Source organism: Panthera pardus, unplaced genomic scaffold (assembly GCF_024362965.1).
Source record: "Panthera pardus isolate Hobbes unplaced genomic scaffold, ASM2436296v1 HiC_scaffold_13, whole genome shotgun sequence".
NCBI classification, from domain to species: domain Eukaryota; kingdom Metazoa; phylum Chordata; class Mammalia; order Carnivora; family Felidae; genus Panthera; species Panthera pardus.
This window is the reverse complement of record NW_026526688.1, coordinates 147896459-147922872: the sequence shown is the minus strand read 5'-3', so window position 1 is coordinate 147922872 and position 26414 is coordinate 147896459. Positions and strand designations below refer to the sequence as shown.

Below are 26414 nucleotides of genomic sequence, written 5' to 3'. Positions count from 1 at the left end.
ATTTAACTAGAATGTGCCCTTACAGCCCACTTGAATAACCACTATACCACAGCAGAGCTAGAAATTAACCAGTTGAATTGAAGAATTACAGTGATGATATAATAAACAAGTGAAAAAGCAGGACAAATGATAAATTCCTTTCCTAAATGGTGATTCCCACTTGTTGCTTCAGATCCTGTGCTGGTTTCTGTGATACATTTTTCAAGACGGAAGGCTTATCGTGCCCATTTTCATTTTTGTTATGCTTCATCCTCTGAGAATGTCCCTTTATTTGCTGCATATTTACACACACAAAATTCACCTGATTTTGTGAGTTTGAATATGAATATTGCAGGTGTGTACAATATAATAGCTTCAGAATTACTGAACGATGAAGCTGGTGTACTTTTTGAAAAATTTCTATAGGTTCTCTTATTTCCAAAGTCATCTTACAGCTTTAAGACACAGAAGTACCTATTATATTTGTAATCTTCGCATTCTTTCCTGTCCTTCTCCCTCACATGGAATATTCTGTGTACAGGAATATTGAATTTATAGAAAAAGGAGAGAGTACTATACTTTTAACTGAAGGCACATCTGTATTGAATTATAAATGATTTATTTTGTCTGTCTTCAAAGCAGCATCTTTTCCTTTATTTTTGGTTTGGGGAAGAACTGTATGGGTGGAGGGTTTTGAGAGAGGTATTTGGACTTTTCTTCGGTTATTTTAAGAAAAGTCACTAGTTTGTATCATATTTGGCCTGATTCTAAAAAGCATTCCACATATTTTCCAGCTCCACTGAAGTGGTCAAAACAAACGTTGAATGAGGCCAATGTGTGCGCTTAAAATACAAAGAGCCTAATCTTGCTTTTCAGTGGAAAAAAATCTGTTATTTTTTATGGGATATGAATCCTTGTTTCCTTTTGTTAGAAACTTTGAAATGATTTTAGCTTTGAAACAAATTTAATAGTCGTAGTCGATGTCTCTGCTTAGAGTCCTACCCCTTCTCAGGAGTATTTCCAGCCGTTTTCACTGTTAATCTCTGGGTTAAGCTGAAAGAATTCTAGGAAATCTCCCTTTCAGTTATCCTTTTGAAACCTTGTTTTTAATAGCACTTTTCTTTCTTGGCTTGCATGACATTTTATCTTTCTTTTCCTTTCTTTTTGCCGTTTGCAAAGACTCTTGGGAGGATTTGACAGATTTGGTGGAGCAAATGCGCGATGATACAGAAGGTGCGTGCCACACCAACATCTTTCAGCTTTTTTTCCTTTCTTTTCTTTCTTTATTTCTTTCTTTTTTATTTTTTTATTAATCTCTAACCACCTTTTGATTGTTTTCCATAAGCGAGACTGTCAGCTTTAGGTTTTATTTCCCATGGCAATAATTGGAGTAATAAAAATATTTGCTACATTTTCCATACAGGTACTTCATTTGTACAGGATTAGGGTTTTCAGAGTCTTGCACTTAAAATCTTTATCCTTGTGGTTCCAAGTAAAGCATATATGTTTATGCTGTTCCTTTAGGATATTTGTTAAATATCCTAATAATAAATGTTTTAAGGGGACTTTATTTCAAAATTATATCAAATTTTTCTAGGCTGTTTTTTCATTTGTTGGGAAGATGTAAACACATGTTTTTATCATTTGTGAAAAAATATATTTCTGTGAATTCCACAGTGGCCAAAAACAAACCAATCCCAGGAATCTGAAGTATCCAGTCTGGAATGTTGTTCTGATTTGTAGATTTCCATAACATGAAGCGCTTTCATCTTGGTCCCGTATTAGCATTACTTTCCAGTGGAATTACTTTCAAAAGTAGCACATATGCTCCAATATATGAAGTTTCCCTAAACCAATCGTTTCTTCTGAAATCGGCACCAAACTTTAGGGAGCTCAAGGTAATTTATACATTTTATAATAAAAATAGAAAAATTGAAGTTTGGCTCCACTGCACTCTGTCATTTACATTCTCCCACTTTGCCTGGGCACTAAACGTCCCCCAGCTTCAGCACACACTCTCCTAGCACACACAGGAGACTGGCCCTGCGCAGACTGGCCTTTTCATTGCCTGTGCCTGAGTGCCTTGAGTGCCTTGAGTGCCGTCAGCCTCCTCTCCTGCCTTGTACCTGCAGCATTCCACCCGGAGCACTTAACTCCCCTTCTCCCTTACCTGCCCTGCGCCCCGCTGTGCTTGGGGCACTGCCCTCTAGCCTAGATGCGTGCTCCAGGAAGGAAGTGCTCCTTGACAGCTGTGGCCCACGTTCATTTCTCCATTCACTCAAGTTCTTCAGAACTTGGAGCTTAAGGCTTTTTACTTGTTCTCTCCTTTTTGTGTTTATCGTCCTAGTTCAAGTGTAATATCCTTGAACAGAGGTTGTCTTAAACGTCTTGGTGTCCATGTGAGATCTGGGGTGGTACTGTACTCAGTCCATTTGGTCACACCAGACAAGACTAAGGCATTCTGTCTCTACTGATGCCCAGTAGTTTCTTCTTCACTTTACTTTAAATGAGTAAATTATTATGAGTTTCACCTCATTTCCCACAGTCAAACTATGTCTTTATTCCATCTTTTAATATAACCAGTTACATATAATTCGATGAAAAAGCAAATCAGTATTACCTAGTTGATTGACAGTTCACAGACAACGAAAAACAAAGAGGAGGGTGTTGATTCATTCAGTGAGTAGCGTTTACTATTATGTTAGTTGCTATTACTATTATTTACCAGGCACCACACAGGTATGAGGTTTCGATTCCTTTAATAGACTAGGTACTAAAAAAAAAAAAATGCTGCATACTTCTTCCCTAGGAGTCAACCTGACAAAATTCCATTTCTTTAATACAGTGTACTACTGAAAGAATCAAGCCTACTGTGAGAGTCAGCCTCCTCTTTTTCATCTTGTTTTTGCGGGAATTTTTGTGAATGATTGCCACAGGTGAAATCAGAAAGGGAAATGAGGTGAATTGTAACAGTATAGCACATAAAAAGCCCAGAAGATGTGAACTGTCTCAATACTTTGATGATAGTAGTAAATTACCGGTCATGTAGTGTATGGTAATGTTGGTCAAGAACGTATTTACAGAAAAGTCTATCTGGAATGGAGTTTAAAAAAAAAATGACAATCAGAATGGTGGAAGGGAAGGGGCTTTACTCATTAACTTTTTTGAGTCATTCATCCCTGTCTTTTTTATTATCATTTTCTACTTCTCTTGCCTCATTTCAGTTATGTAAAATGCTAGAGTTTTACTATGTTATTACATAACAAGAGTTTTTATAAAAGTGCTTGTTACAAGAATAAACATGAGTTAAAGAGTATTACCCACATGTAACAGAGTTAGCAACTCAGAGCCTGGGGTGGGTTCTGGTTTCAGATCTGAGAAAGCTGAGATGTATGTAGATCTTTTCAGGAGACCTTTACCGCTGAACTGTTTCAATTCTGTCTCTTATCTGTTATTATGGATGTGTCATAACAGTGGACTTTTTAATAGATGAAGTGTTAACAGTGGCCTCCAGCCTCCTGAAAATTTGCTTTTTAACATAACAAACTCTAAGAGGTTGCAGATTAGAACTATTAGCTTTTGGGTTTTGTTTTGTTTTAAATTTTGTCAAGATTGAAGTTTCTTCTGGCAAACTGATTTCTTACAGTAATGGTTGTTGGTTTTACATTCAGTGTGTCTGTCACTCCTGTCTAACAGAATATGAAATGTCTTCTGAGGATGAAAATGTATCTTGCTTGCAACACTGATCAATCATCTGGCATCCCATCTCATTATATACTATTAATTTGTGTCTAAAAGTTTGGAAACTCACGAAAAAATTATGAAGATTAAATGAAATAATAAAAGCGGATAATTTACTATCTTTAGTTTCTCAAATATTAAATTCCTTTCTGTACTCATTACCAGCCTCTTAAATGGATTCAGTGAATTTGCAGTTGTCCAGGTTATTGCCCATCTATCTGAGCATTGAAATAGTTGGGATGTTACTTGAATTAGGGAAATGATACCCCTTTGTGAAATACTATTTGATCAAGATTGCTTACTGGTTCCTTGACATTTTCTTTTGGGTTAAGACTTAATGTCCGCCATCGTGAAAAATGGAAGGAACATATCTAAGAGATATTCTTAGCATGTAACACTGTGTCACATAGTCATTGAGTAAAGGTTTATTTTAAATAAAATTGTTGCACTTATATTTATGGAAAACCATAATAATTTTAATCACTAACAATGTTTTATTCTTAGCATGTCCCAAGCATTTCTAAATATTTAAAACATACTAATTTGTTTAGTCTTCAAAACCCTAGTATTGTTTTATAAATGAGGAAAGTGAGGCCTATCCCATGAAGAAAATTGCCAGGTGGAATACTGCTCAGCAATAAAAAGGAACAAGCTATTGATACACCCAACAACTTGGATGGATATAAGGAATTATGCTGAGTGGGGAAAAAAACGCCAATTTAAAAAGTTACATACTGTGTGATTACGTTTATATAATATTCTTGAAATGACAAAAGTATAGAAGTGGAAAATAGTAGTTGCCAAGGGTTAGGAGAGGGTAGGGGGCTGGAGGAAAGTGAGTTTGGCTTTAAAAGGGCAAGATGAGGGATCCTTGTGTTGATGGCAACGTTGTGTGTCTTAACTGTGATTCAATATGAGTATTCTGGTTATGATAATGTACTCTAGTTTTTGCAAAGTGTTACATTTGGGGGAACTAGGTTAAGGGTACACACAACCACTACAATTTTTAGAACTGCATGTGAATCAACAATTATCTCAAAAAAAAGTGCAGAGAAAAAAGAGATAAACTTGCCCAGGATCGCACAGGGTAGAATTCAACTAGAGTTCAAACTCCCACAGGCTCACTCCAAAGCTTGTGCCCTTGACCACTACACCAGAGTTCAAACCTATTTGACTTAAAACCCACTGTAAAAATATGTTTTCATCAAAACTCAGTACATACATCATTTATTTGTATGTACCTAGAACATGACCTCTAGAACATGTATCAATACATGACCTTACTATGGTGAGACATAGTAAATCAATTTTATACTCCACTAAGGAGTGTGACCTTTAGTTTGAAAGTTGCTGTAGGTACTAAGCTCTAAGAAGGAGAGCTCTTCCTGAAATGGCTCTATTTTAGATTCTGTTTCCTGCATACAGTTATTGTCATCCTCCAAAGGCTGGGCAACTAACCCTTTATCCTTCTGTTTCTGTATAAACCATCTCCTCTGGTGAAAGCATCTAATAATTGCCACTATTATCCCTATGCTATTGATTATCCAACCTCAAACTTTAATTTGTATTTACAGCTATGTGGTGAAAAAATATGTTGAGAATACTTCCACATAAATGTCCTTTACCATATCTGAAACCAACCTGATTTTACCCCCAAATAGTTACTCAGTTTTTTCATTTTCATTTCCAGTCTCACGGGGCAAAAACTTTGGCTGTTCGTGACTGTTCTGTTTCCTTAACTGGTACAGTCCTTCATGGTAGCAGTTTTGGTCCTCTTCCCCCCGCCCAAATTCACTGTGCATAATCCTCTCAGACTCATCATCTTCAAAGTTTTGATTACACCACCTCTCTGCTCAAAACCTAGAGTGGTTCTCATTACCTGTTTCATTACCTGTCTGCTTTTAGAGACCTCTGTCACCTGACTGCCTTTCCCGTGCTTGCCAGCTCTCCCCATGCCATTCCGATTCTCTTTACCTCATTTCACACACCCATTCCCACCTTTTGGAATGCATTCTTCCGTGTTTTCTGTGATTTCACCTTGAGGGTCTTCCTCAAATCCTACAGTATTTAGTGGTGTCTCATTTGGAACACAGGTGTACAGTATTCCCGGCATTAACCTAAAGATCGAGATTATTCCAGGTTTTTGGTCAGGTCTGGAGTTTACCCTACTTACAAGCTGAAAAATTAGTCTAATTCTGTTCTTAGATACTGGCAAAAGATACAAGACTCCTAGTGGGAGACAAAGGACTTTATTACTCATAATGCTGCAAACAGCCTGAACATCAGCATACTGGTGTCTTGCACAAAAGTCCTACCTAGTAGACACCGTAAGGCTCAGCACGATGCTCTGCATGTGGTGGGTGGGTGTTGCAGCTGAGGAACACTGACTTTGGAGAACCCATTGCTTTTATAGGAAGCAGTAAGAAAGCCTCACCTCTCATGACTATCAGCTGCATAAGCAGCCCTGACAGATGACCCAGATAAAAGAGTGGTCAAGGTCTTGTTGCAGTCTTTTTTTTTTTTTTTTTTTTAATTTTTTTTTTTTTTAACGCTTATTTATTTTTGAGACAGAGAGAGAGCATGAGCAGGGGAGGGTCAGAGAGAGAGAGGGAGACACAGAATCTGAAACGGGCTCCAGGCTCTGAGCTGTCAGCACAGAGCCCGACGCGGGGCACAAACTCACGGACTGTGAGATCATGACCTGAGCCGAAGTCGGCCGCTTAACCGACTGAGCCACCCAGGTGCCCCGGTCTTGTTGCAGTCTTGATACAACCCAGTAAAGATGTGTAATGGCACAAGAGGGCCAAGGAGGATTGTCTCTCCCAACATTTTACAGGTAAAATATAAAGAAATGAGAAATTTCCCCAGTGTCAGGGAATGTGAGAAATGGAGATCTAACTCTTCTAGATCAGAGCTCTAGCTGTCCTAAGTCACAGTGGTGCCCTCAACATTTAAACTATTTCTATGGAATAAGCTGAGCAAAGCAAGGAACTTTTGGGTTTGTACTTATCTCCTAAATTTCTTATGTTGCCTCAAAACAGAGACGACTGACTGTTGTCCTAACTTATAAATGTTCCCGGAAATTTTCTAGGTATTCTTCTGTGGTGTTGAGTTCGGGAAGCTCCCAAAACAAAAATTGATTATATTATGATATGGGAGCCTAATGAAGAAGAAACCAGTGCATTTTCATAGGAAACTCTTGGAAAAGAGTGTATGTAAATGGACATCTTTTAAACATTAAAGATAGTGGATGCCTAAAAGAAAAACACTTTTCCTTTACTGCTCACACTACTTCTGACACCAATTATGCGGGGGATTTTCCCACACCAACCAATTCGCTAGCATCAGTTCAATTCTGACACCATCTACCTGGAGTTAGTGCAGACTCCATGGGTTAGGAGGTTACTCCTACAAGGTGCCCCCTCATTTCAGATGCTAATTGCTAGGCCAGGTTATCACCTCTGCTTCTGACCAACTAGGTCTAAATCAGAGGTTCTTGTGACCCTCTCATAAAGTTTGATAATTTGCCAGAATGGCTCAGGCCTCAGGAAGAGAGTTTACTTGCTAGATTATGGTGTATTACAAAAGAATACAACTCAGGGACAGCCAGGTGGAAGAGGTGCATAGGGCTAAGTGTGTGGGAAGGAGCGCAAAGGTTCCATACTCTCTCTGGGTGCTTCACCCTCCTAGCACCTCAGTGTGTCCACCAACCCAGTGGCTGTCTCATCCCTTTTGGTTAGGATTTTTATGCAAGTTTCATTATATAGGCCTGATTGATTAAATTATTGGTCATTGATGACTGAACTCAATCTTCAGCCCCTCTCCCCTCCCTGGAGTTGGGGGGTGGGGCACAGCTGAAACTTCCAACCCTTTAATCACATGGCTATTGCTCCTGGGTAACCAGCCCCCATCCTTAGGGACTTTCCAAAAATGCTTCTTTTACCCTTAACTCTGGAGCTATTTCAGGAGTCAGGGACAAAAACCACATATAACAAAAGATGTTTCTATGGCTCTTATCACTTAGGAAATTTTAAGGGTTTTAGGAGCTCTTTGTTCAGGATATACATATAAAGTTCACAATGCCTTATCAAGAATGAGTGATAGTATATAAAAGAATGGTTTGGAAACATTAAATCACCAAATAAGATCATTCAGTTCAGTATTAATGCCAATCAGAAGGGGGTTTTGGTTATTTTCAGAGATGGGAAAACAGTATAGAGGTAGTCTTCTCATTGGAGGTTGGCAGTTAAACCTTGACCTGAAGCAAAAGAAAACAGAACCTCTTTTTTATTTTTAATTATGGAAGTTTTCAACTACACAGAGTAATGAAGCCTAAAGTTGCCATCACCCAGCTTTAATAATTGTCAATATTTGCTGATCTTATTTCATCAATTTCCATATTTTTGTTCCTGGAGTACTTACAACCCCCAACTTATGACTTTTTTACTTTATGGTGGTGTGAAAGGGATATTCATTCAGTAGAAACCATACTTCACATTGTGAATTTTCACCTTTTCCCAAGCTTTCCCATGACGGTGGGCAATAGCAGAGAAATGTGGCTCCCAGTCAAGCCATGCAGTCACAAGGTAAACATCTGATACACTTAAAACCATCCTGTGCCATACAGCCATTCATTTTTCACTCTCAGTACAGTATTTAATAAATGACATGGGGTATTCAACACTTTGTGATAAAATAGGCTTTTGTTAGATGATTTTGCCCACCTCTAGGCTAATGTGACTGAGTATGTTTAAGGTAGGCTAGGTCTGTTAAAGGTTAGGTGTTAATTTATGATATTTTCAATGGAAAATGCGTTGGTTGGGATGTAACCCCATCGTATCTTGAAGAAGATCTGTATTTTTTTATTTTTATTTTTAAAATTTTTTTTTAACATTTATTTATTTTGAGGGACAGAGACAGAGCATGAGCGGGGGAGGTGCAGAAAGCGAGGGAGACAGAATCCAAAGCAGGCTTCAGGCTCTGAGCTGTCAGCACAGAGCCCGATGCGGGGCTCAAACCCATTAACCATGAGATCATGACCCAAGCTGAAGTCAGATGCTCAACCGACTGAGCCACTCAGGTGCCCCAGAAGATCTGCATTTTAAAGAAAACTCCAAACAGTATTCCTTACCACTTGTAAGCACTTCGATATTAACAATAATTTCTTAATAGTACCTACTATTTATTCAGCTCATTTTCAAAGGTTGCTTGTCTTAAATGTCTCTTTTTAATTGGTTTATTCAAATCAGGATCCATACATAATATACATGATTATATATCTTAAGTCTCTAGTTTTTTTATTTTTTAATTTTTTAATGCTGCTATTATCTTCCTAATTTTATTTATTTGTTTGTTTTTTCTTTCCAAGTTGCTACTTAAATTCTTGTTTGTTAACATAGAGTGTAACAGTAAGTTTCAGGTGAAGAATTTAGTGACTCATCACTTACATACAGCACCCCGTGCTCATCAAAACAAGTTTTCTCCTTAATACCCATTACCTATTTAACTCATCCCCCTGCCCCCCTCCCCTCCAGCAAGTTTCTAGTTTTTTGAAAGAACTGCCTTATTGAGATATAATTCACATACCATAAGAGTCACCACTCTCAGCTGTATCATTTAGTAGTTACTATATTTATAAAGTTGTACCTCCATCACGACTACCGGAATATTCTCATCACCCTATACAAGACCAGTGCTGAGCTACTGAGCCTTCTCCTTCTCATCACCCTACAAAAAAAAACCCCTATACATATCTATTACCATTGAGTTCCTATCCCTCTTTCCCCCAGGTCCTGGCAACTACTCACCCACTTTCTGTTTCTATAGATTTGCCTGTTCTGGACATTTCATGTGAATGGTCATTAAACATGGGGCCTTTAGTGCCTGGCTTCTTACATTCAGCATGGTGTTTTCAAGGTTCATACATAACATGGCATGTATCAGTACCTCATTCCTTTTTATTGCTGTGAATGACATTTCATTGAACATACCACATTTTATTTCTCCATTCATCAATTGATGGACATTTGTACTATTTCCATGTTTAGACTATTATGAGTAAAGTTGCTATGAACATGCAACTTTATATGTTTTATATGGACATGTGTTTTCCCTTCTTTTGGTTATACACCTAAAAGGGGAATTGCTGGGTCATATTGGTGACTATGGTTTAACCTTTGGGGAACTGCCAGACTGTTTTCCAAAGCAGCTGTACCATTTTACATTCCTGCCAATAGTGAACTAGGGTTCCAATTTCTCCACGTTCTTGTCAACACTTGTTATTTTCCTTTAAAAAAAATTTTTTTTGATTACATCCATCTTAGTGAATGTGAAGTGGTATCTCATTGTGTTTTTGATTTGCATTTTCCCAATGAGCATTATTTCATGTACTTGTTTGCCATTTATATGTATATCTTCTCTGAAAAAAATGTTCAAATCCTTTGCCCATTCTTTTTTACTGGGTTGTCTTTTGTTGAATTGTAAGAGTTCTTTGTATATTCTAGATATTGGATATAATGTGATTTTTTTCTCCCATTCTGTAGGCTCTCTTTTCACTTTTTAATGATGTCCTTTGAAGCACAAATTTTTTTAATTTTTATAAAATCCAGTTGTTTGTTTTTTCTGTTGCTGTGCTTTTGGAGTCATTTATTATTTTTTTTTAGTATTTACTTATTTTTGAGAGAGAGAGAGCAAGAGCGAGCACAAGTGGGGAAGGGGCAGAGAGAGAGACACACAGAATGTGAGGCAGGCTCCAGGCTCTGAGCTATGAGCACAGAGCCCAATGTGGGACTCAAACCCTTGAACCATGAGATCGTGACCTGAGCCAAAGTCGGACGCTTAACCGACTGAGCCACACAGGTGCCCCACTTTTGGTGTCATTTAAAAAACCATTTGGTCATGTTGTATAATCCCTTTTATATGTTGCTAGATTTGGTTTGTAAGTACTTTGTTGAGGGTTTTGCATCTATATTCATAAGAGGTATTTATTAATCTATAGTTTTTTTATATATAGTTGCCTGATTTTGATCTAAGGTAATAATTGGTTTCATAGAATGAAATGGGAAATGTTCCATCTTCCAGTTTTTTAGAATTGTTTATGAAGGGTTATTTTCATTATTTTTTTGAATGTCTGATAGATTTCAATAATGAAGCCCTCTGGTTCCAGCTTCTTCTCTGTGGGATTTTTTTTTTTCTTGTTTTGTTTTGTTTTTAAAGAGAGAGAGAGAGAGAGCAGGGGAGAAGGGCAAAGGAAGATAGAGAGTGCCCATGTTGAGACTGATGTGAGGCTTGATTCCACGACCCTGGGATCATGACCTGAGCCGAAATCAAGACTCAGATGCTCAATTGACTAAGCCACCAAGGCACCTCTGTGGGATGTTTTTTTTACTGACAAATTCCGTATCTTTACCTGTTATGGATTTTCTGTTTCTTAAGTCAGTTTTGGTGATCTGTATCTTTGTTAGAAATTGTTCATTTTGTCTAGGTTGTCTAATATTTTGGCATACAGTTGTCAGTAGTATTCCCTTCCAATCCTTTTTGTTTCTGTAAGGTCAACAATAATGTCTCCTCTTCATTCCTCAGTTTAGCAATTTAAGTCTTCTCTCTTTTTCTATTGGTCAATCAAGCTAAATATTTGTCAGTTGTTGATCTTATCAAAGAACCAACTTCAGGTTTCATTGATTTTCTCAGTACTTTAATGTGCTGTTTATTTCTGTTCTAATCTTTTATTACCCCTTCTTCCTGGGGCTTTCCACTGGTATATGTGTTTACTGGTTGCCCTTTGAGGAAGCTTCTGTGAAATCATGGAATTAAGTTATGCTAGAGCTGGAAGAGTCATGTAGGTCAGTGCCTTGTCAAACTTTAATGCATATATAGATCACCTCGGGTCGAGTTAAAGTGCAGAACCTGATTCAGTGGTACCATTGGAGCCTAAGGCCTCCCATTTCCAAAAGCGTCCAGGTGATGCTAATTTTGATGCCAGGGCTACATGTGCAGTGGCAAGGATCTAGTTCATTTGGTATCAGGGTCATTTGTGGGGTTTTCCAAAACCTGTTTTTTCTCTCCATTCCAGAGTTAATAATATACTCCCCCGACTCCTTGAAAATTGGTGCTGCAGGGAGTCATTAGGATCGATATGGGTGTGTGTTGTTTCCACCAGATAAAAGAATTACTGAACAAGCTTAACCCTCATTTCACAGATGAGGATATTGAAGCCCCAAAGAAATGAGACTCCTTGCCTGGTGTCATAAGTTAATTGGTACAAAGAAGTGATTAATATCAAACAGATTAAGAGTAATGGGTGGATATAGTGTTCCTGATAATAAGGATGGATTTTAGTGAAGCACATCTTTGATTACGCTATTACCAAGGAAAGGTAGCAATAAGGATAAATTTGTTGTTAAATTTTCTTGACTAACGTCTTTAAGATTTCAACCAGACAAAATGTTACTCAAGTGTACTTCCTCTTTATTACTCGAGTAGAATTTTATATGGTATTTGGAATGGCATTAAGGAGAATAGATAGATATGGGTACATAGATAATCTAAGGGTCCTAAGACTCTTGATTATTTTTACATTTTTGAAAAGATTTTTTTAATGTTTTTATTTATTTTTGAGAGAGAGAGAGAAAGAGACAGAGCATGAGTGGGGGAGGGGCAGAGAGAGAGAAAGATGGAGACACAGAATGTGAAGCAGGCTCCAGGCTCTGAGCCGTCAGCACAGAGCCCGACCTGGGGCTGGAACCATGAGATCATGACCTGAGCTGAAGTTGGACATTTAACCGACTCAGCCACCCTAAAAAGATTTTATTTCTAAGTTAATCTCTACACCCAGCATGGGGTTCAAACTTACAACCCGGAGATCAAGAGTTGCATGCTCTACCGACAGAGCCAACCAGACACCCCATCTATTGATTATTTTTTTAATACTATTTAGGTTTACTTATTTATTTGGAGAACTTATTTATTAAAGTGAGCGAGGGGAGGGACAGAGAGAGAGAATCCCAAACAGACCCCACGCTGTCAGCGCAGAGCCCAACATGGGGTTGGAACAAACCATGAGATCATGACCTGAACTGAAACCAAGAGTTGGACGCTTAACTGACTGAGCCACCCAGGTACCCCATCTATTGATTATTTTTAAATGAGGATTGAGTCAAAGTTCATGATTCTCAAGTGTCATTAGAATAGTCAAATTGTGTTTTATTATAAGATCTTGTAGTGCTTTCAGTAATTTGTTCACTATCAAGGACTAGCAATTCTATGCCCAGTTTTTAAGAAATAGTACAGGGGTACCTGGGTGGCTCAGTTGGTTGAGTGTCTGTCTAGCTCAGGTCATGATTTCGCGGCTCGTGGGTTTGAGCCCTGCATTGGGCTTGCTGCTGTCAGTGCGGAGCCCGCTTTGGATCCTCTGTCCCCTTCTCTCTCTGCCCCTCCCCCACTTGCGTGCTCTCTGAAAAATAAATAAAACACTTAAAAAATAATAATAAATACGTTAAAAAAAGGAATATTACAGAAAAGGTTGAAAATAGATTTATTTAGGAATTATTGGCCTTCAAACATTGTGAACACAGTAAGCTTTCCTCTCTATATCTTTGTTATTTTGTCGTTTTTAATCTCATGTTAATGTTCTTAGGTATCTTTTGAAAATCTCTGTATGGCAACTTTTGTTTCTCATATAGTCTAAATTTTTGATCTGTCAAATAACCAGGAAATTCTAAAGAGTAACTGCTTGTGTTACATACAAATTATTCCCAACTTACCCAGAATTGGGTACAATATAACATACTTAATATTAATATATGTTAAGTATAACTTAATTTTCTTCAATTATTCTTAAAATATTTCAAGATTTCTCCGTATGAACATTAGTCATTTCACTAAAGAGATGGAATGGGGTCTTGGTCAGATGATGGGTTTGCAGAACAGTGTGACTCAGTGTCACTCTTAGTTATGTGACTTTGGATTCACTTTTGTCATCACTATTAACTAAATGAGCCTCATTACTCTGTAAAGTTCATTAATATTTCCTCATATAGAAATTAGCAGTCTTGAAGACCTATAATAAACATACACATATTCTTGAAAGAACTTTGGTTTGAAAATCAATTAATATAGTTGATTATTGTAACTATAGTCATTTCTGTAGTTTCTTTAGTCCACTGCTCCTGGTGTGTTCCCCACCATGGTGCTTTGTACCCCTACCCATCTATTCACCAAAACTAGAAAATTACTCTCCATTCTTCCTCCTCCTCCTCTCACATCTAAGTGGTCATCAAGTCCTGAAATCCTGACATTCTACCCCTAGAACAGCCCCCAAAGCTAATTAATTCCCTCTTCTCCCCACAGCTCCGACGGCTCTTCCCTTATTGTTTCTCTCCCCAACTATTGCAGGAGACCCTTACTTGCTCCACAGCGTTGAGTTCTAACACCCTTCCAGTTTGTCTTCCATGTGGCTGTGACAATGGCTTCTCTAAAATTCATATCTGTGGGGCGCCTAGCTGGTTCAGGCGGAAGAGCATGTGACTCTTGATCTTGGGGTCATGAGTTCAAGCCCCGTGTTGGGTGTACAGATTACTTAAATAAATAAAACTTTAAAAAATAAATAAGATTCAAATCTGTGACATCACACCTCTCATTAAACTCTTTACTGATAAAGTAAAATCCATACTCCTTAACAAAGATCCTCAGCAGTCTCTCTTTTACCTATTTCCCTCATCTCATTTCACAGCATTTACTCATATGTACCATAAACTATGGCACTTTTTCCATTTTGTTTTTCTTAATGTGCCAAGTTCTTTTCATTCTTCAGTGCCTTTGCCCCAGCTGTTCCTTCCATTCTGCTCCCTTCCCAGCTCTTTGCCAAACCAATGTCTTTCTGTCCTTTAAGACTGAACTCAATTGGGGTGCCTGGGTGTCTCAGTCGGTTGAGCTTCCGACTTCGGCTCAGGTCATGATCTCACACTCTGTGAGTTCGAGCCCCGCGTCGGGCTCTGTGCTGACAGCTCAGAGCCTGGAGCCTGCTTCAGATTCTGTGTCTCCCTCTCTCTCTGCCCCTCCCCCATTCATGCTCTGTCTCTCTCTGTCTCAAAAATAAATAAACATTAAAAAAAAAGAAAAAAAAAAAAAGACTGAACTCAAAAGTCTCACCCTCTGTTACTGATGTGTATGGCACCTAATAATGTCTGTATATTAATTTTGTACACTGGTACCTTAATGAATTATATTTTTTTGCATATTTTGTTTGATTTTCTGGGTGTAGAATCAGAACGTGTGAGAGGAGTAATGTTTGACCCACTCTTTCACAGGTTGTATGTCTCCAATTTGTTTATCTTCTTTAATTGCATTCTTTCACCTTCAGTACAGTGTTCAGAATTAGCCATGTTAATATGTATTTCTTAATTTTCTTAAAATGCTACAGAGTGACTAAAAACATTTTATTAGCTGGAGAAAAAAAAAACAGTCTCAAGGTGCCTGGGTGGCTTAGTCAGTTGAGCATCTGACTCTTGATTTCGGCTTAGGTCATGATCTCACAGTTTGTGACTTCAAGCCACGGTTTGTGAGTTTGAGCCCCGAATCAGGTTCTGCGCTGACAGCGTGGAGCCTGCTTAGAATTCTCTCTCTCCCTCTTTTTCTGCCCCTCACCACTGTCTCTCACTTTCTCTCTTTCTCACTCTCTCTCTCAAAATAAATAAATATTTTTTTAAAACCAAATAGCCTCATCTCTGAGAACTTAATATATACATACCTGCCCTTTAAATTTGAAGGGAAGGGGCATCTGGGTGGCTCAGTCGGTTAAGCATCTGACACTTGGTTTCAGCTCAGATCATGATCTCACAGTTTCGTGGGTTCAAGCCGTGCATCAGGCTCTGTGCTGGCAGCCCTCGCCCTACTCACATTGTCTCTGTCTCTCTCAAAATAAATCAATAAACTTAAAAAAAAGTTCTTTTGAAGGAAAAAGGGAGCCAGGTCAGGTAGCTTTCTTCTGTGCATATTCTCATAATATCCTGTGTATACTTTTGTTAGTGTTCTTATTACAGTACGTTTACACAGACTCTCAAACTTTTCCATATCCAGTGGCAGAAGAAATTGTATTAGACTTGTATACGGTGTGTCTGAAATTTTACATTAATATCGCATCTAGTATCTTAGCCTTAAAATTTATATAAAATTTACATTTGATTCCATAGAAAGAGGATACTTGACCTAATATAAAAACATTTTAATTTTATTTGTTCTGAAATAAAATTGATCTTTGTCAAAGATGGTAATGTTTATTGTGAAATTTCAAGTGTTCTCTGTAAGTTGCCCTGTTTTCATTCTCCAAACATTTGTGTAAACCAAGTTTGATAAATAGCACTTTGATGTCAGGAACTAGGTCTTTTATCTCTGGAATCCCAGCATTAAATATCTAACACCCAGTAGATGGTCGCTATTTATAGAAAAAAATGAATGAATGAACAGAAGTTCAGATTTTGAAATAATAGTGTTAAATGTTAGCATTGTTAAACGTTTTTAGTTATTTTTCTCCTAGAAAAAATATGACATAACATTGTGAAAGTCATGCATTTTTTTTCACTTTTTTTTTTTTTTTTTTTTTAGCCCATGCACAAGCTGGGGAGAGGGGCAGAGGGAGAGAGAGAAAGAAATCTTAAGTAGGTTCCACGTTCAGTGCAGAGCCCGACACATGGCTGGATCCCACAACCCTGGGATCACGACCTGAGCTAAACTCAAGAGTCGGACGCTCAAGCAACTGAGCCACCCAGGCACCCCTGAAAGCCATGCACTTTTAAAAACCATTTTCTGGGGGGCATCTGGGTGGCTCAGTCAGTTGAGCGTTCAGCTGCGGCTCAGGTCATGATCTCACAGCTCGTGAGTTTGAGCCCCGCGTCAGGCTCTGTGCTGACAGCTCAGAGCCTGGAGCCTGCTTCGGAGTCTGTGTCTTCCTCTCTCTCTGCCCCTAACCCACTCGCATTCTGTCTCTGTCTCTCTCAAAAATAAATAAACATTAAAAAAAAAAAAATTTCTGGGTTATACAATATAACAAAACTTGAAAATGAAAAGTTTTATGGTTAAAACTATAAAATATACAGGAAATACCACATTGTAAGTATTCAGTGTAATGAATTTTCACACACTCAACAATTTCACACCAAAAACCAGAACCCCAGAAGTCCTTCCATGCTCCCTTTGGGTTACTGCAACCCTTTTTAACAGCATATATTCGTTCCACAAAATCATTTTACACTCGAGTACGATTTAAGACAAGTAACAAACTGATTGAATAGATTATTTTTTATTTTGTGACAAATTAAGTTAGTGATTTGGTGATCTTTACTAGTACCCAACATTACAAAATGGAACAAAGAAATAATTAATTTTAAGTACTAATTATTTTCAGTAGTTTGATTCCGTACTAACCAGGAAACGTAATTAAAATGATTTGTAATGCCCATAGTCTTATATACTATTCAACCCAAAAATGATAATAATAAGCATTAAATAATAAACATTTTACCTTCTGCATTAAGTAATTAATAATGAGCAGTGAAGTCTTTTGAGCTTTTTATGCCTAATGTCAAATTACCCTGATTTTTTTTGACCTTCTTTTATTTGTTTAGAGTAGTGGTGCTCAGTGGGGTAGCAACCTGATTTTGTCTTCCAGGAGACAGGCATTGGGCAGTATCTGGAGATATTTTGGGTTGTCATAACTGGAGGATGCTACTGACACCTAGTGGGTAAAGGCTTGGGTTGCTACTAAACTTAATTCACAGAACAACCCCACACCCCCTCAAAAAAAAAAGAATTATCTGGCCAAAACATTAGTAGTGCAGAAGTTGAGAGCAGTATTTTCTAAAGAATGAATGGGTTGTTTGTGTTTGATGTAGATTAGTTCAATAGGGTATAGCACCATACTAAGTCGTCCGAGGTATTAGGAATTTAATTTCCCTAGGCATTAGTTCATCTTTCTGCATGGTTTATGCACCCCAGGCCACAAACAGATGCCTTGAACATGTTGCTACTGATTGTAAGAAGAATGACATGAGGCAATGTAGAAGTGTAAATCCATCACCATTCTGGCAAGAGTCTCCAATCCAGCTCTCCAGTGACATTTTCTTGCCATCTATTGGGAGGTTAAACAGAATCTAGTTGCTGTCCACAAACATTTATGCACACCCACACACGTTTATCCCATTCATTTCTTCCAGTGATTATGGGAGGTTAGAAACACTGGAGTGCACATAAATGCCAGTGACAAAGTTGGGAATTAATGTCTGATAAAACTGGTTTTAGCGGCTGTGTTTTAGGGGGTAGTTTTGTTGTGCATTTCACCTTGTGAGCTTATTCTGGTCTCAACACTTACCTGCCCTGAGGAAAGAGAGTCACATTTGATTTGTTGTGCAAGGAAGAATTAATGGCAATATATATACCAATTCTGACTTTTTTTTTCTTTAAAACTACTACCTCAGAGAACAGCACAACAAAGCCAGATTTATATAGTTGGAACTCTGGCTTTGTTGTCTCTTACTGGCTGGGCCCAGGGACTGGCTCTTTCACACGCTTAGCCTCGTTTGTAAGTTGGTGCTACTGGTAACTGTCTCACAGCCTGACATAAGGAGGGATTGAAATTGTTAACTGTCAGAAGCAGCCCACAGTACCTGACACAGTGTAGGCCCCAGTAAGTGAAGGTAGAAGGTGCCTGGATTGTGCCGAGTTCTGTCGGATAAAATGTGGTACTTAGTCCCTTTCATCAAATAGTTTATCACACTCTATGCTAAGTCTTAAAATTTTGGGAGTTAATACGGTTAATTATTTTTAGTTTATGTAATGTTTAGTTTAAATAATAATAATGCTAATTAACATAAATGTCAATCGTATACTTGGAACAAAGTTTAAGTACTTTTTTTTTCTACATTGCCTTTAATTTTTAGAGCACTTCACAAACTGTGTAGAGAACGAGGTGGGCAGGGCCAGGGTGGAATCACAGAGACCAGTGTGAAGGTTGTGCAATAGTGAGCTAGGATGGGCACCCAGGTTAGGTTAGGGCAGAGGTGGTGGTGAGATTATTAAGACTGTACTCAATGGTTGAAATTTGATAAAATAAGTAATTTTCACTGTTGCATCAAGGATATTCCTAAGGGAAACTGGCATCTTTCTTTTTTTTAACAGCAAGTACTTGGCAGAGAATACAAAACCACTGTCTCCATTCTTGCCAAGACACCCAACAGTCCTACCCACCATTGCTTTTGCACCTTCGATGCTAACGTCAACACAATGAAACATTGAATTTCTAAATGTGCTGTTTCCACTAACCAGGCTCCATCCTCTCCCTCTTTGGCCGTAGATCCTAATTATCTCATGGCTAACGAACGCATGAACCTGATGAACATGGCCAAGCTGAGTATCAAGGGCTTGATTGAATCAGCTTTGAACCTGGGAAGAACTCTGGACTCAGACTATGCACCCCTCCAGCAGTTCTTCGTGGTGATGGAACATTGCCTGAAACACGGCTTGAAGGGTAGGCCATGGCCCCAGAATGCAAATGTGCACGCAGCTATTTTCTAGCAATACGTGTTCAAGAAAAGTGTTCTTTCTGGAGCCAAAGAATAAGAGGCTTGAATTAATAATATTAATCTATTGGAACGCACCCTATATGAGCACAGACAGGGAGACAGGGATGTGGTTGAATTAAAAGACATGCAGGGCTTAAATCCTTAAATGCTAGAGCTGGAAAGGACATTACGAGTATCTAGTCCAATACGGCAGTTCTGTTGGACAGGTGGAAACAGGCCTAGAATGGGAGGTAATTTGCCCAAGGTCACACAGTGAGTGGGGGCAGAGCAAGTGCTAGAATTCATATCTCCTGAGTCTTGCTTCTGTGTTCTTCCACTTGACCATAAGCTTTTGAGGGCAGAACCTGGTCTAGTTCACTTTGCTTCCTTCCTGCTCCCTCCCCAGTCGTTAATAGCCTGTTTCCAGGTTACATATTCTTTCCCATTGGACTCTTTTCTTCACTAATACCACACAGCTTTAAGTACTATATTGTTAAAGCCTTTTATTGTTATTATTATAGGTCTAGTTATAAATTCTTCCTGAAAGAGGAAGGACTGAGTCTTGGGGAGTGGGGGATTTTTGGTTTTTACAAAATGTTATCTGTTCTGAAAGCATGAATAATTTCAGAACTGTCTGATAATGCAGAAATTAATTCTCTGATAAAAAGGATTAAATAGATGAGAGAGAAGTGTGTATATGTGTTTGTGTGTGGAGGGCATGTTTATGTTGCAAGGGATATTAAAACATTGCTTTGTTTTTATCACCTTAGCTAAGAAAACTTTTCTTGGACAAAATAAATCCTTCTGGGGGCCTCTAGAACTGGTAGAAAAGCTTGTTCCAGAAGCTGCAGAGATAACAGCAAGTGTTAAAGATCTTCCAGGACTTAAGTAAGTTTAAGGTCCAGAATTCTGCTAGGAAAACATTAACCATTGCCTTCAAGTCTAAAGATAATGATGACCATAATCATTTATTTCATAACAGTCCAGAATGCATGCTGTTTTTATGAATATGTACTACTACAAGAGACTTGCTGATATAGAATATTAAGAGAAGTGTGTCTGTGAGGGATAATTACCACTAATTTAAAAGAGGTTGCATTCATATTAAAATGCCAAAATTTTTCTTATTTTGTAAAAAGTACTTGTGGGAATCAGTTAGAGTCTCAAGAAATCAGATCTTAGGAGGGAGGATGCTAGACCCAACTAAGAAAAAGAATGTGTTCAATGAAGTTTTAAGAGCCAAGATTAAAACCGTTGTCAAGTGGACCTCAGGAACTGACACTGGGAACCTGCCTCAGAACTCAAAAAGAGGACTGATCATTTTCCCAAATTAAATTGGTTTAACTTTAATCAGATAGAGGCCTAAATGGACTGTGTCCACATTGCGAGTATTTGGACACTTACATGATCCACACTAAGTTTATGAGGATTTACCGACACTAATGTGATAGAACATTTTCATTTGGGCCTCCCAGAGGTTTTTATCTTCAAATTGTAGTCTCAGTAATTCATTCTTCACAAGAGCAGTTGTCCCAAACACACCCCTAGTCCCACCAGCCCACACAGAACTCCTCACATAGGAATGTGGGAGAATAGGTTGTAAAGAGCACCTCGGTGTGCATGTTATTACTGGGGACTATTAACAAGAGTAAGTGAATCTGTCCCACTATGGCCTCTATCTCTGCTACTTGTAGTTGTTGGATTCATGTGTTTCTGTAGGACACCAGTAGGCAGAGGAAGAGCCTGGCTTCGTTTGGCATTAATGCAAAAGAAACTCTCAGAATACATGAAAGCTTTGATCAATAAGAAGGAACTTCTCAGGTATGAACATCTTATTGAACTTTGTTCTTTTCTTGCTATGTTCTATATTTTATATGAGGTCAAATCATATAAATTTGCTGTTTCTGCAGATCAAAAACAGTTGTTTCATGACAATTTCACATAGTTCAACTAATACTTCCTCCCATACCTCACACACACATACCCAAGAATAGATGTTTATTACATGTGTTCAGTCTGTCACTGTGGCATATATATGGTCCTTTGTAGGGTAGGCTAAAACTTAATACCCCCAGAAAACAGGAAAGGCTTTTGACTCAACCTTAGCATTTACCCAGATGCAATAAGACAGTAATTTAATTTAAAAACAGTAAAAATTTTAGAAGACAATATAAGGTAGACAAAAATTTCTTAAACAAGACATAAAAAATTCTCCCTGTTAAAGAAAAAATGGATACATTGGTCTACATTAAAATGAAGAACTTCATTCATCAAAAGACACAAGATTAAAAGGCAATCCATAGAGTGTGAAAGGAGATATCTGTAACACATATATTGAATAAATGATATGAATCAGGGTATGTGAAGAGCTCCTTCAATCCAGGAAGAAAAAAGCAAGGGCGCCTGGGTGGCTCATTTGGTTAAGCCTCCAACTTCAGCTCAGGTCATGATCTCGCAGTTTGTGAGTGTGAGCCCTGCATCGGGCTCCGTGCTGACAGCTGAGAGGTTGGAGCCTGCTTCAAATTCTGTGTCTCCCTCTCTCTCTGCCCCTCCCCTATTCGTGCTCTGTCTCTCTCTCAAAAATAAACATTAAAAAAACTTCTTTTTTTTTTCAAAAAAGGATAGATGAGCAAATGTAAAAATGGGTAAAGAATTTGAACAGGCGTTTCTCAAGAGAAAATCAAAATGGCTAGTAAACATTCAAAAGAGGGGTGCCTGGCTGGCTCAGTGGGTAGAGCATGTGACTGACTCTTGACCTTAGGATCGTGAGTTCAGCCCCACATTGGACATAGAGATTACTTTAAAAAAATATAAATGTAAGGGCACCTGGGTGGCTCAGTGGGTTGAGCATCCAACTCTTGATTTCAGCTCATGTCACAGTCTCATGATTCATAGGATTGAGCCCCACATGCTTGCAGCACAGAGCCTGCTTGGGACTCTCTCTCTCTCTCTCTCTCTCTCTCTCTCAAAATAAACTTTAAAAAAAAAAAAAAAAATATATATATATATATATATATATACATAAGTTCACTAGCCATCATGTAAATGCAAATTAGAACAACAATGTGATACACACCCACCTACAAATAAAGCAGATCTCCGAGGCAAATTTTTAAAAAACAATTTTTTAAAGATGCATTAAAGATGGAAAAATCATCCCTTGCATCTCAAATACAAATATGTGGGGAAAGTATAAATAATCACTTCAGTGAAACTACCATTCTGGTCACTTCTCTTTCAGCTAGACTGTCTATTATCTAGAGTCTATTCATGCACCTATTATCTAAAATGAAGTATTCAGACCATCCCCCCCCCTTTTTTTAACCTTTTCTCTATTATCATAGTACCCATATTCAACTATGAGGCCAGCATTTTCTGCTTGTCTCGTGATTACATCATTGGATTCTTGAGGTTTTGTTACAACAGAGCATTCTGTGGATTTCTCTTACAGCGAATTCTATGAACCCAACGCCCTCATGATGGAAGAAGAAGGAGCCATAATTGCTGGTCTCTTGGTGGGTCTCAACGTCATTGATGCCAATTTCTGTATGAAAGGAGAAGACTTGGACTCTCAGGTATGCACAATGTGCTCAGTTACGAAGTGCATCACTCTTGAGTTTTGTTAGCTCAGAATTTGGGTTGATCAGATTACACCAACCAAATTAAGAGAAATTCTGTGAGTCATGAATAGTATTTTTAAAAATTTTGATGTGAATATAAGCAATTACTTTGTTTTTTCTTCTAATTTGACTCATTTATGTATTATGAGTGTTTTTCAACTTTTCTCTTGACTGTGACCCCTGTTTAAAATATCTTGTACAGACTGGTGCACCTGGGTGACTTAGTCAGTTGAGCGTCCAACTCTTGGTTTTGGCTCAGGTCACAATCTCACGGTTTGTGAGTGCAAGCCCCGCATGGGGCTCTGTGCTGACAGCTCAGAGCCTGGAGCCTGCTTCCGATTCTGTGTCTCCCTCTCATCTTGCTCCTCTCCTGCTCGCACTGTGTCTCTGTCTCTCTCAAAAATAAATAAACATTAAAAATTTTTAAAAATAAAAATAAAAAAAGAATACAGACTGAAGCCAAACTGTTTAGGTTCAGATTCTGCTTCTTTATTTTCTAGCTGAATAAATTTTGTAGTTTCTTGATGCTTCACATTTCTTAGCTGAAATACAGGGATTTAAAAAAGAGTATCTATATCTATGTCTTATAGTTATTGTGTGGAATAAAAGAATTAGTAATGTAATTCACCTAGTACAGGGCCTGGCACATATTAATTGCTTACTAAATAAAGCTGTTGCTTTCATTCTGACTCGTTCTCACCCCTTCTCTATGAAATACTACAGCAAATTTCTGTTACATTTTACTCTAAGAAAATGGAAAAGGAAATATGATATTTTGACCTGTATTAAAAAAATAAGTAAACTGAATAATGACATGGCAGTCCTAAAAAATTTAGACATAATGTATCAATGAAAGTTTGGAAGAATAGATATCAAATTGTTACAGTGGTCCTATCTGGGTGGTTGGGACTATGGGTGTTTTGTATTACATCCTTTTATTTATCCGTATTTTCCAAAACTTCTTTAAGGAACTGTGCATTCTCTTTGTAATTATCATTTTTAAACTATTATTCCTGTAAGTGAATAGGGATTCAGTAGCAAAATACTTGAAAGACACAAAAGAGAAAGAAACTTTAAACCTTAAATTTATATTAAGCATTCTCTTGACTTTCTTGTTAAAATCTTCTGTTGACTTGCGTGATGTGGTCTTCTGGTCCTATAAAAGTAAAACATTACATTTTCATCAAAATTCCTAATAACTGTCATGACTTCATTGCTGTTCTGAGTGCCCAGAAAGAGATAATTGTATTATGCCTCGGAAAAAGTATCTAATTTTATGTTAAATTTTGGAAATTCTCTTTGTAGGTTGGAGTTATAGATTTTTCAATGTATCTCAAGGATGGGAACAGCAGTAAAGGTAGTGAAGGGTATGTACAAAGAAAATTAAATTTCTTTTCTCTTTAATGTTCTTCGATAGCATTTAATGTTTACAACAGTAGTGCTTTAACACACTTGCTGGAAGAATTTCCGATGATATAGCTTTAATAGAATCTTGCCACAAGCATCTGACTATTGTGCATGCTAAGCCCTAAAAGGGTTTTGGTTAAGTGGTTTTCTACTGTGTGGTTCAGGGGCTAACAAAATAAAATAAAAAGGTTTATAAAAGGAATCCCTTGCTCCTTCTCTTGAAGTAGTGTTTGAAAAAGTGGCCTTCTTGATCAGAAAATTGCATTCTCCATTTCTTAAAATTTGAAATATTAAACATACGATATGGGGTTATGTACAATGTTAACATTCAGGGTAATGAGGTGAAGAATAAACGCAAACTCAGCACTGCTTTTACATCTCTTGGAAATGTAAAATTACTTCAGAATATCCACATGGCCCTTAGAAATTAGACCTCAGAGGGGCACCTGGGTGACTCAGGCGGTTAAGCACCCGACTCTTGATCCCCACTCAGGTCTTGATCTCACAGGAGAGTCGTTGTTATAAGTAATACCAGCAAAGCTAAAAAGGCTACCAGTTGTGAGATGAAAATTTTTATTTTTTAAATGCCTCTGATAAATTATAGTGTTATACCTATAACCTGAGTTATTAAGGGATTTAAGCTATAGCAAAGGTTTTATTAATATGGAGAATTTTTTTGTTTCATTTTTAAATCTCTGAGTCTTTCTTGTTTGAGGGTATTATACATCAGGTCTGTCTTCTGGTTTCTGTGCTACAATTTTCTTTTCTCTGTGATATGAAAAGATTAATGGAGGGAGGATCTTGGTGTTTCTAATGGAATTTATTTTATTTCTGTTTTTTCCTCCAACTCTCCCCTCCCATCCCAGAGATGGCCAAATTACTGCAATTCTGGATCAGAAGAACTATGTAGAGGAACTCAACAGACATCTAAAGTAAAGAATGAATCAATACTTTTACTTTACTGGGGATTTTGTTGCAAAGGAAGGAAAGAGTAAACCGATGAGCCATGTGATAAATTCAGACAATACTCGATAAAAATAAATTGAATTCCTGCTTACCAGGCACTGAGCTAGGCACTAAATAAATGACATTTAACTGTTTGGGTGACCTTTAGTGAAAGGCAATTTAAGATTAGTATGTAATTATAACTCTAGTGATTGACTATGTTCAGTTAAAAATTCTTAACCATGTGACATACCCAGCTGAAACTAGCAGCCTTCTTGGTTCAGTAGATCCAGCCACATATTTCAAGAGTGATCTTGGGTAATCCACTCATTGCCTTGGGACCTTTTGATTAATCTTGTTGGTCCCTTGGATTTGTCATTTATACATTGAATTGATAGTATTAGTTTACCCTCTCTTTGCCATCACTACCATTAATTTCCCAAATACTAAGTATTTTTCAGAACTTCCGGAACATGAAACCATCTCCTCTTTCGTGAGGAGAGCAATCCAAATTCTGTTGGTGTTCTCAAGTACACTGATGTTCTTGTTATGCTAAAGACTGTTGAATAATTCAGAAAAATTGATCTCTCCATCCATTAACTATTATCTTGCTTACAATTCTTTTAAAAAGATAACAATTTTAATAAAGTAAGACCTATTATATGATTATACCAGTATCAGTATAAATTTTGAGTAGTCTTGGTTCCAGCTAGAAAATTCAAGAGCAGTTTAAGTATATTTTCTCTGGAGACCAAGAACTAATAATGACTACAGTGAATTAATGGAGATATTAGTCAAGCAGAAGTATGCTTACATTTGATAGTGAAATAGAAGCATGACAATTATTTACTCTTTCATGCGTCAGCTTCGTTATCTGTCTTTGGGGATACCTAATGCATAGGGTTGTTGAAAGGAGTAAATGAAATAATGTAAATAAAATAATTTAGAAAAGTGCTCAGTGTATGGCAAGCACTTAATTCATGTAGTTTATTATTATATACTGTGCCGTGCATCAGCTCCTTAATTTCATCCAACAAGTACTTCTTAAATACAAGCTTCAGTGGCCAGGATGTAACAGTTAAGACACACAGCCACTTGTAAACTGTCTTAGAACCTGCAATTCTATCACGAATTGTGGACTTTAGACAATGAATGATAAATGTGATGAGTG

The 26414-nt window shown here is 37.7% G+C and overlaps 1 protein-coding gene across 7 annotated transcripts in view; it reads left to right on the top strand.

Moving 5' to 3' along the window:
• Window positions 1-26414, top strand: part of RUFY3 (RUN and FYVE domain containing 3) — an 80253-nt gene that overhangs the window by 32280 nt on the left and 21559 nt on the right. For 4 of the 7 annotated variants that reach the window (XM_019468061.2, XM_019468087.2, XM_019468093.2 and 1 more), the window contains exons 2-7: window positions 19064-19237; window positions 20042-20159; window positions 20991-21092; window positions 22723-22846; window positions 24197-24258; window positions 25165-25230. In XM_019468061.2, the coding sequence (XP_019323606.2) occupies window positions 19064-19237; window positions 20042-20159; window positions 20991-21092; window positions 22723-22846; window positions 24197-24258; window positions 25165-25230 (646 nt within the window). Of the gene's footprint in view, window positions 1-1158; window positions 1213-19063; window positions 19238-20041; window positions 20160-20990; window positions 21093-22722; window positions 22847-24196; window positions 24259-25164; window positions 25231-26414 lie in introns of all 7 variants that reach the window. The other 3 variants (XM_019468084.2, XM_019468078.2, XM_019468094.2) reach the window with 1 other exon arrangement.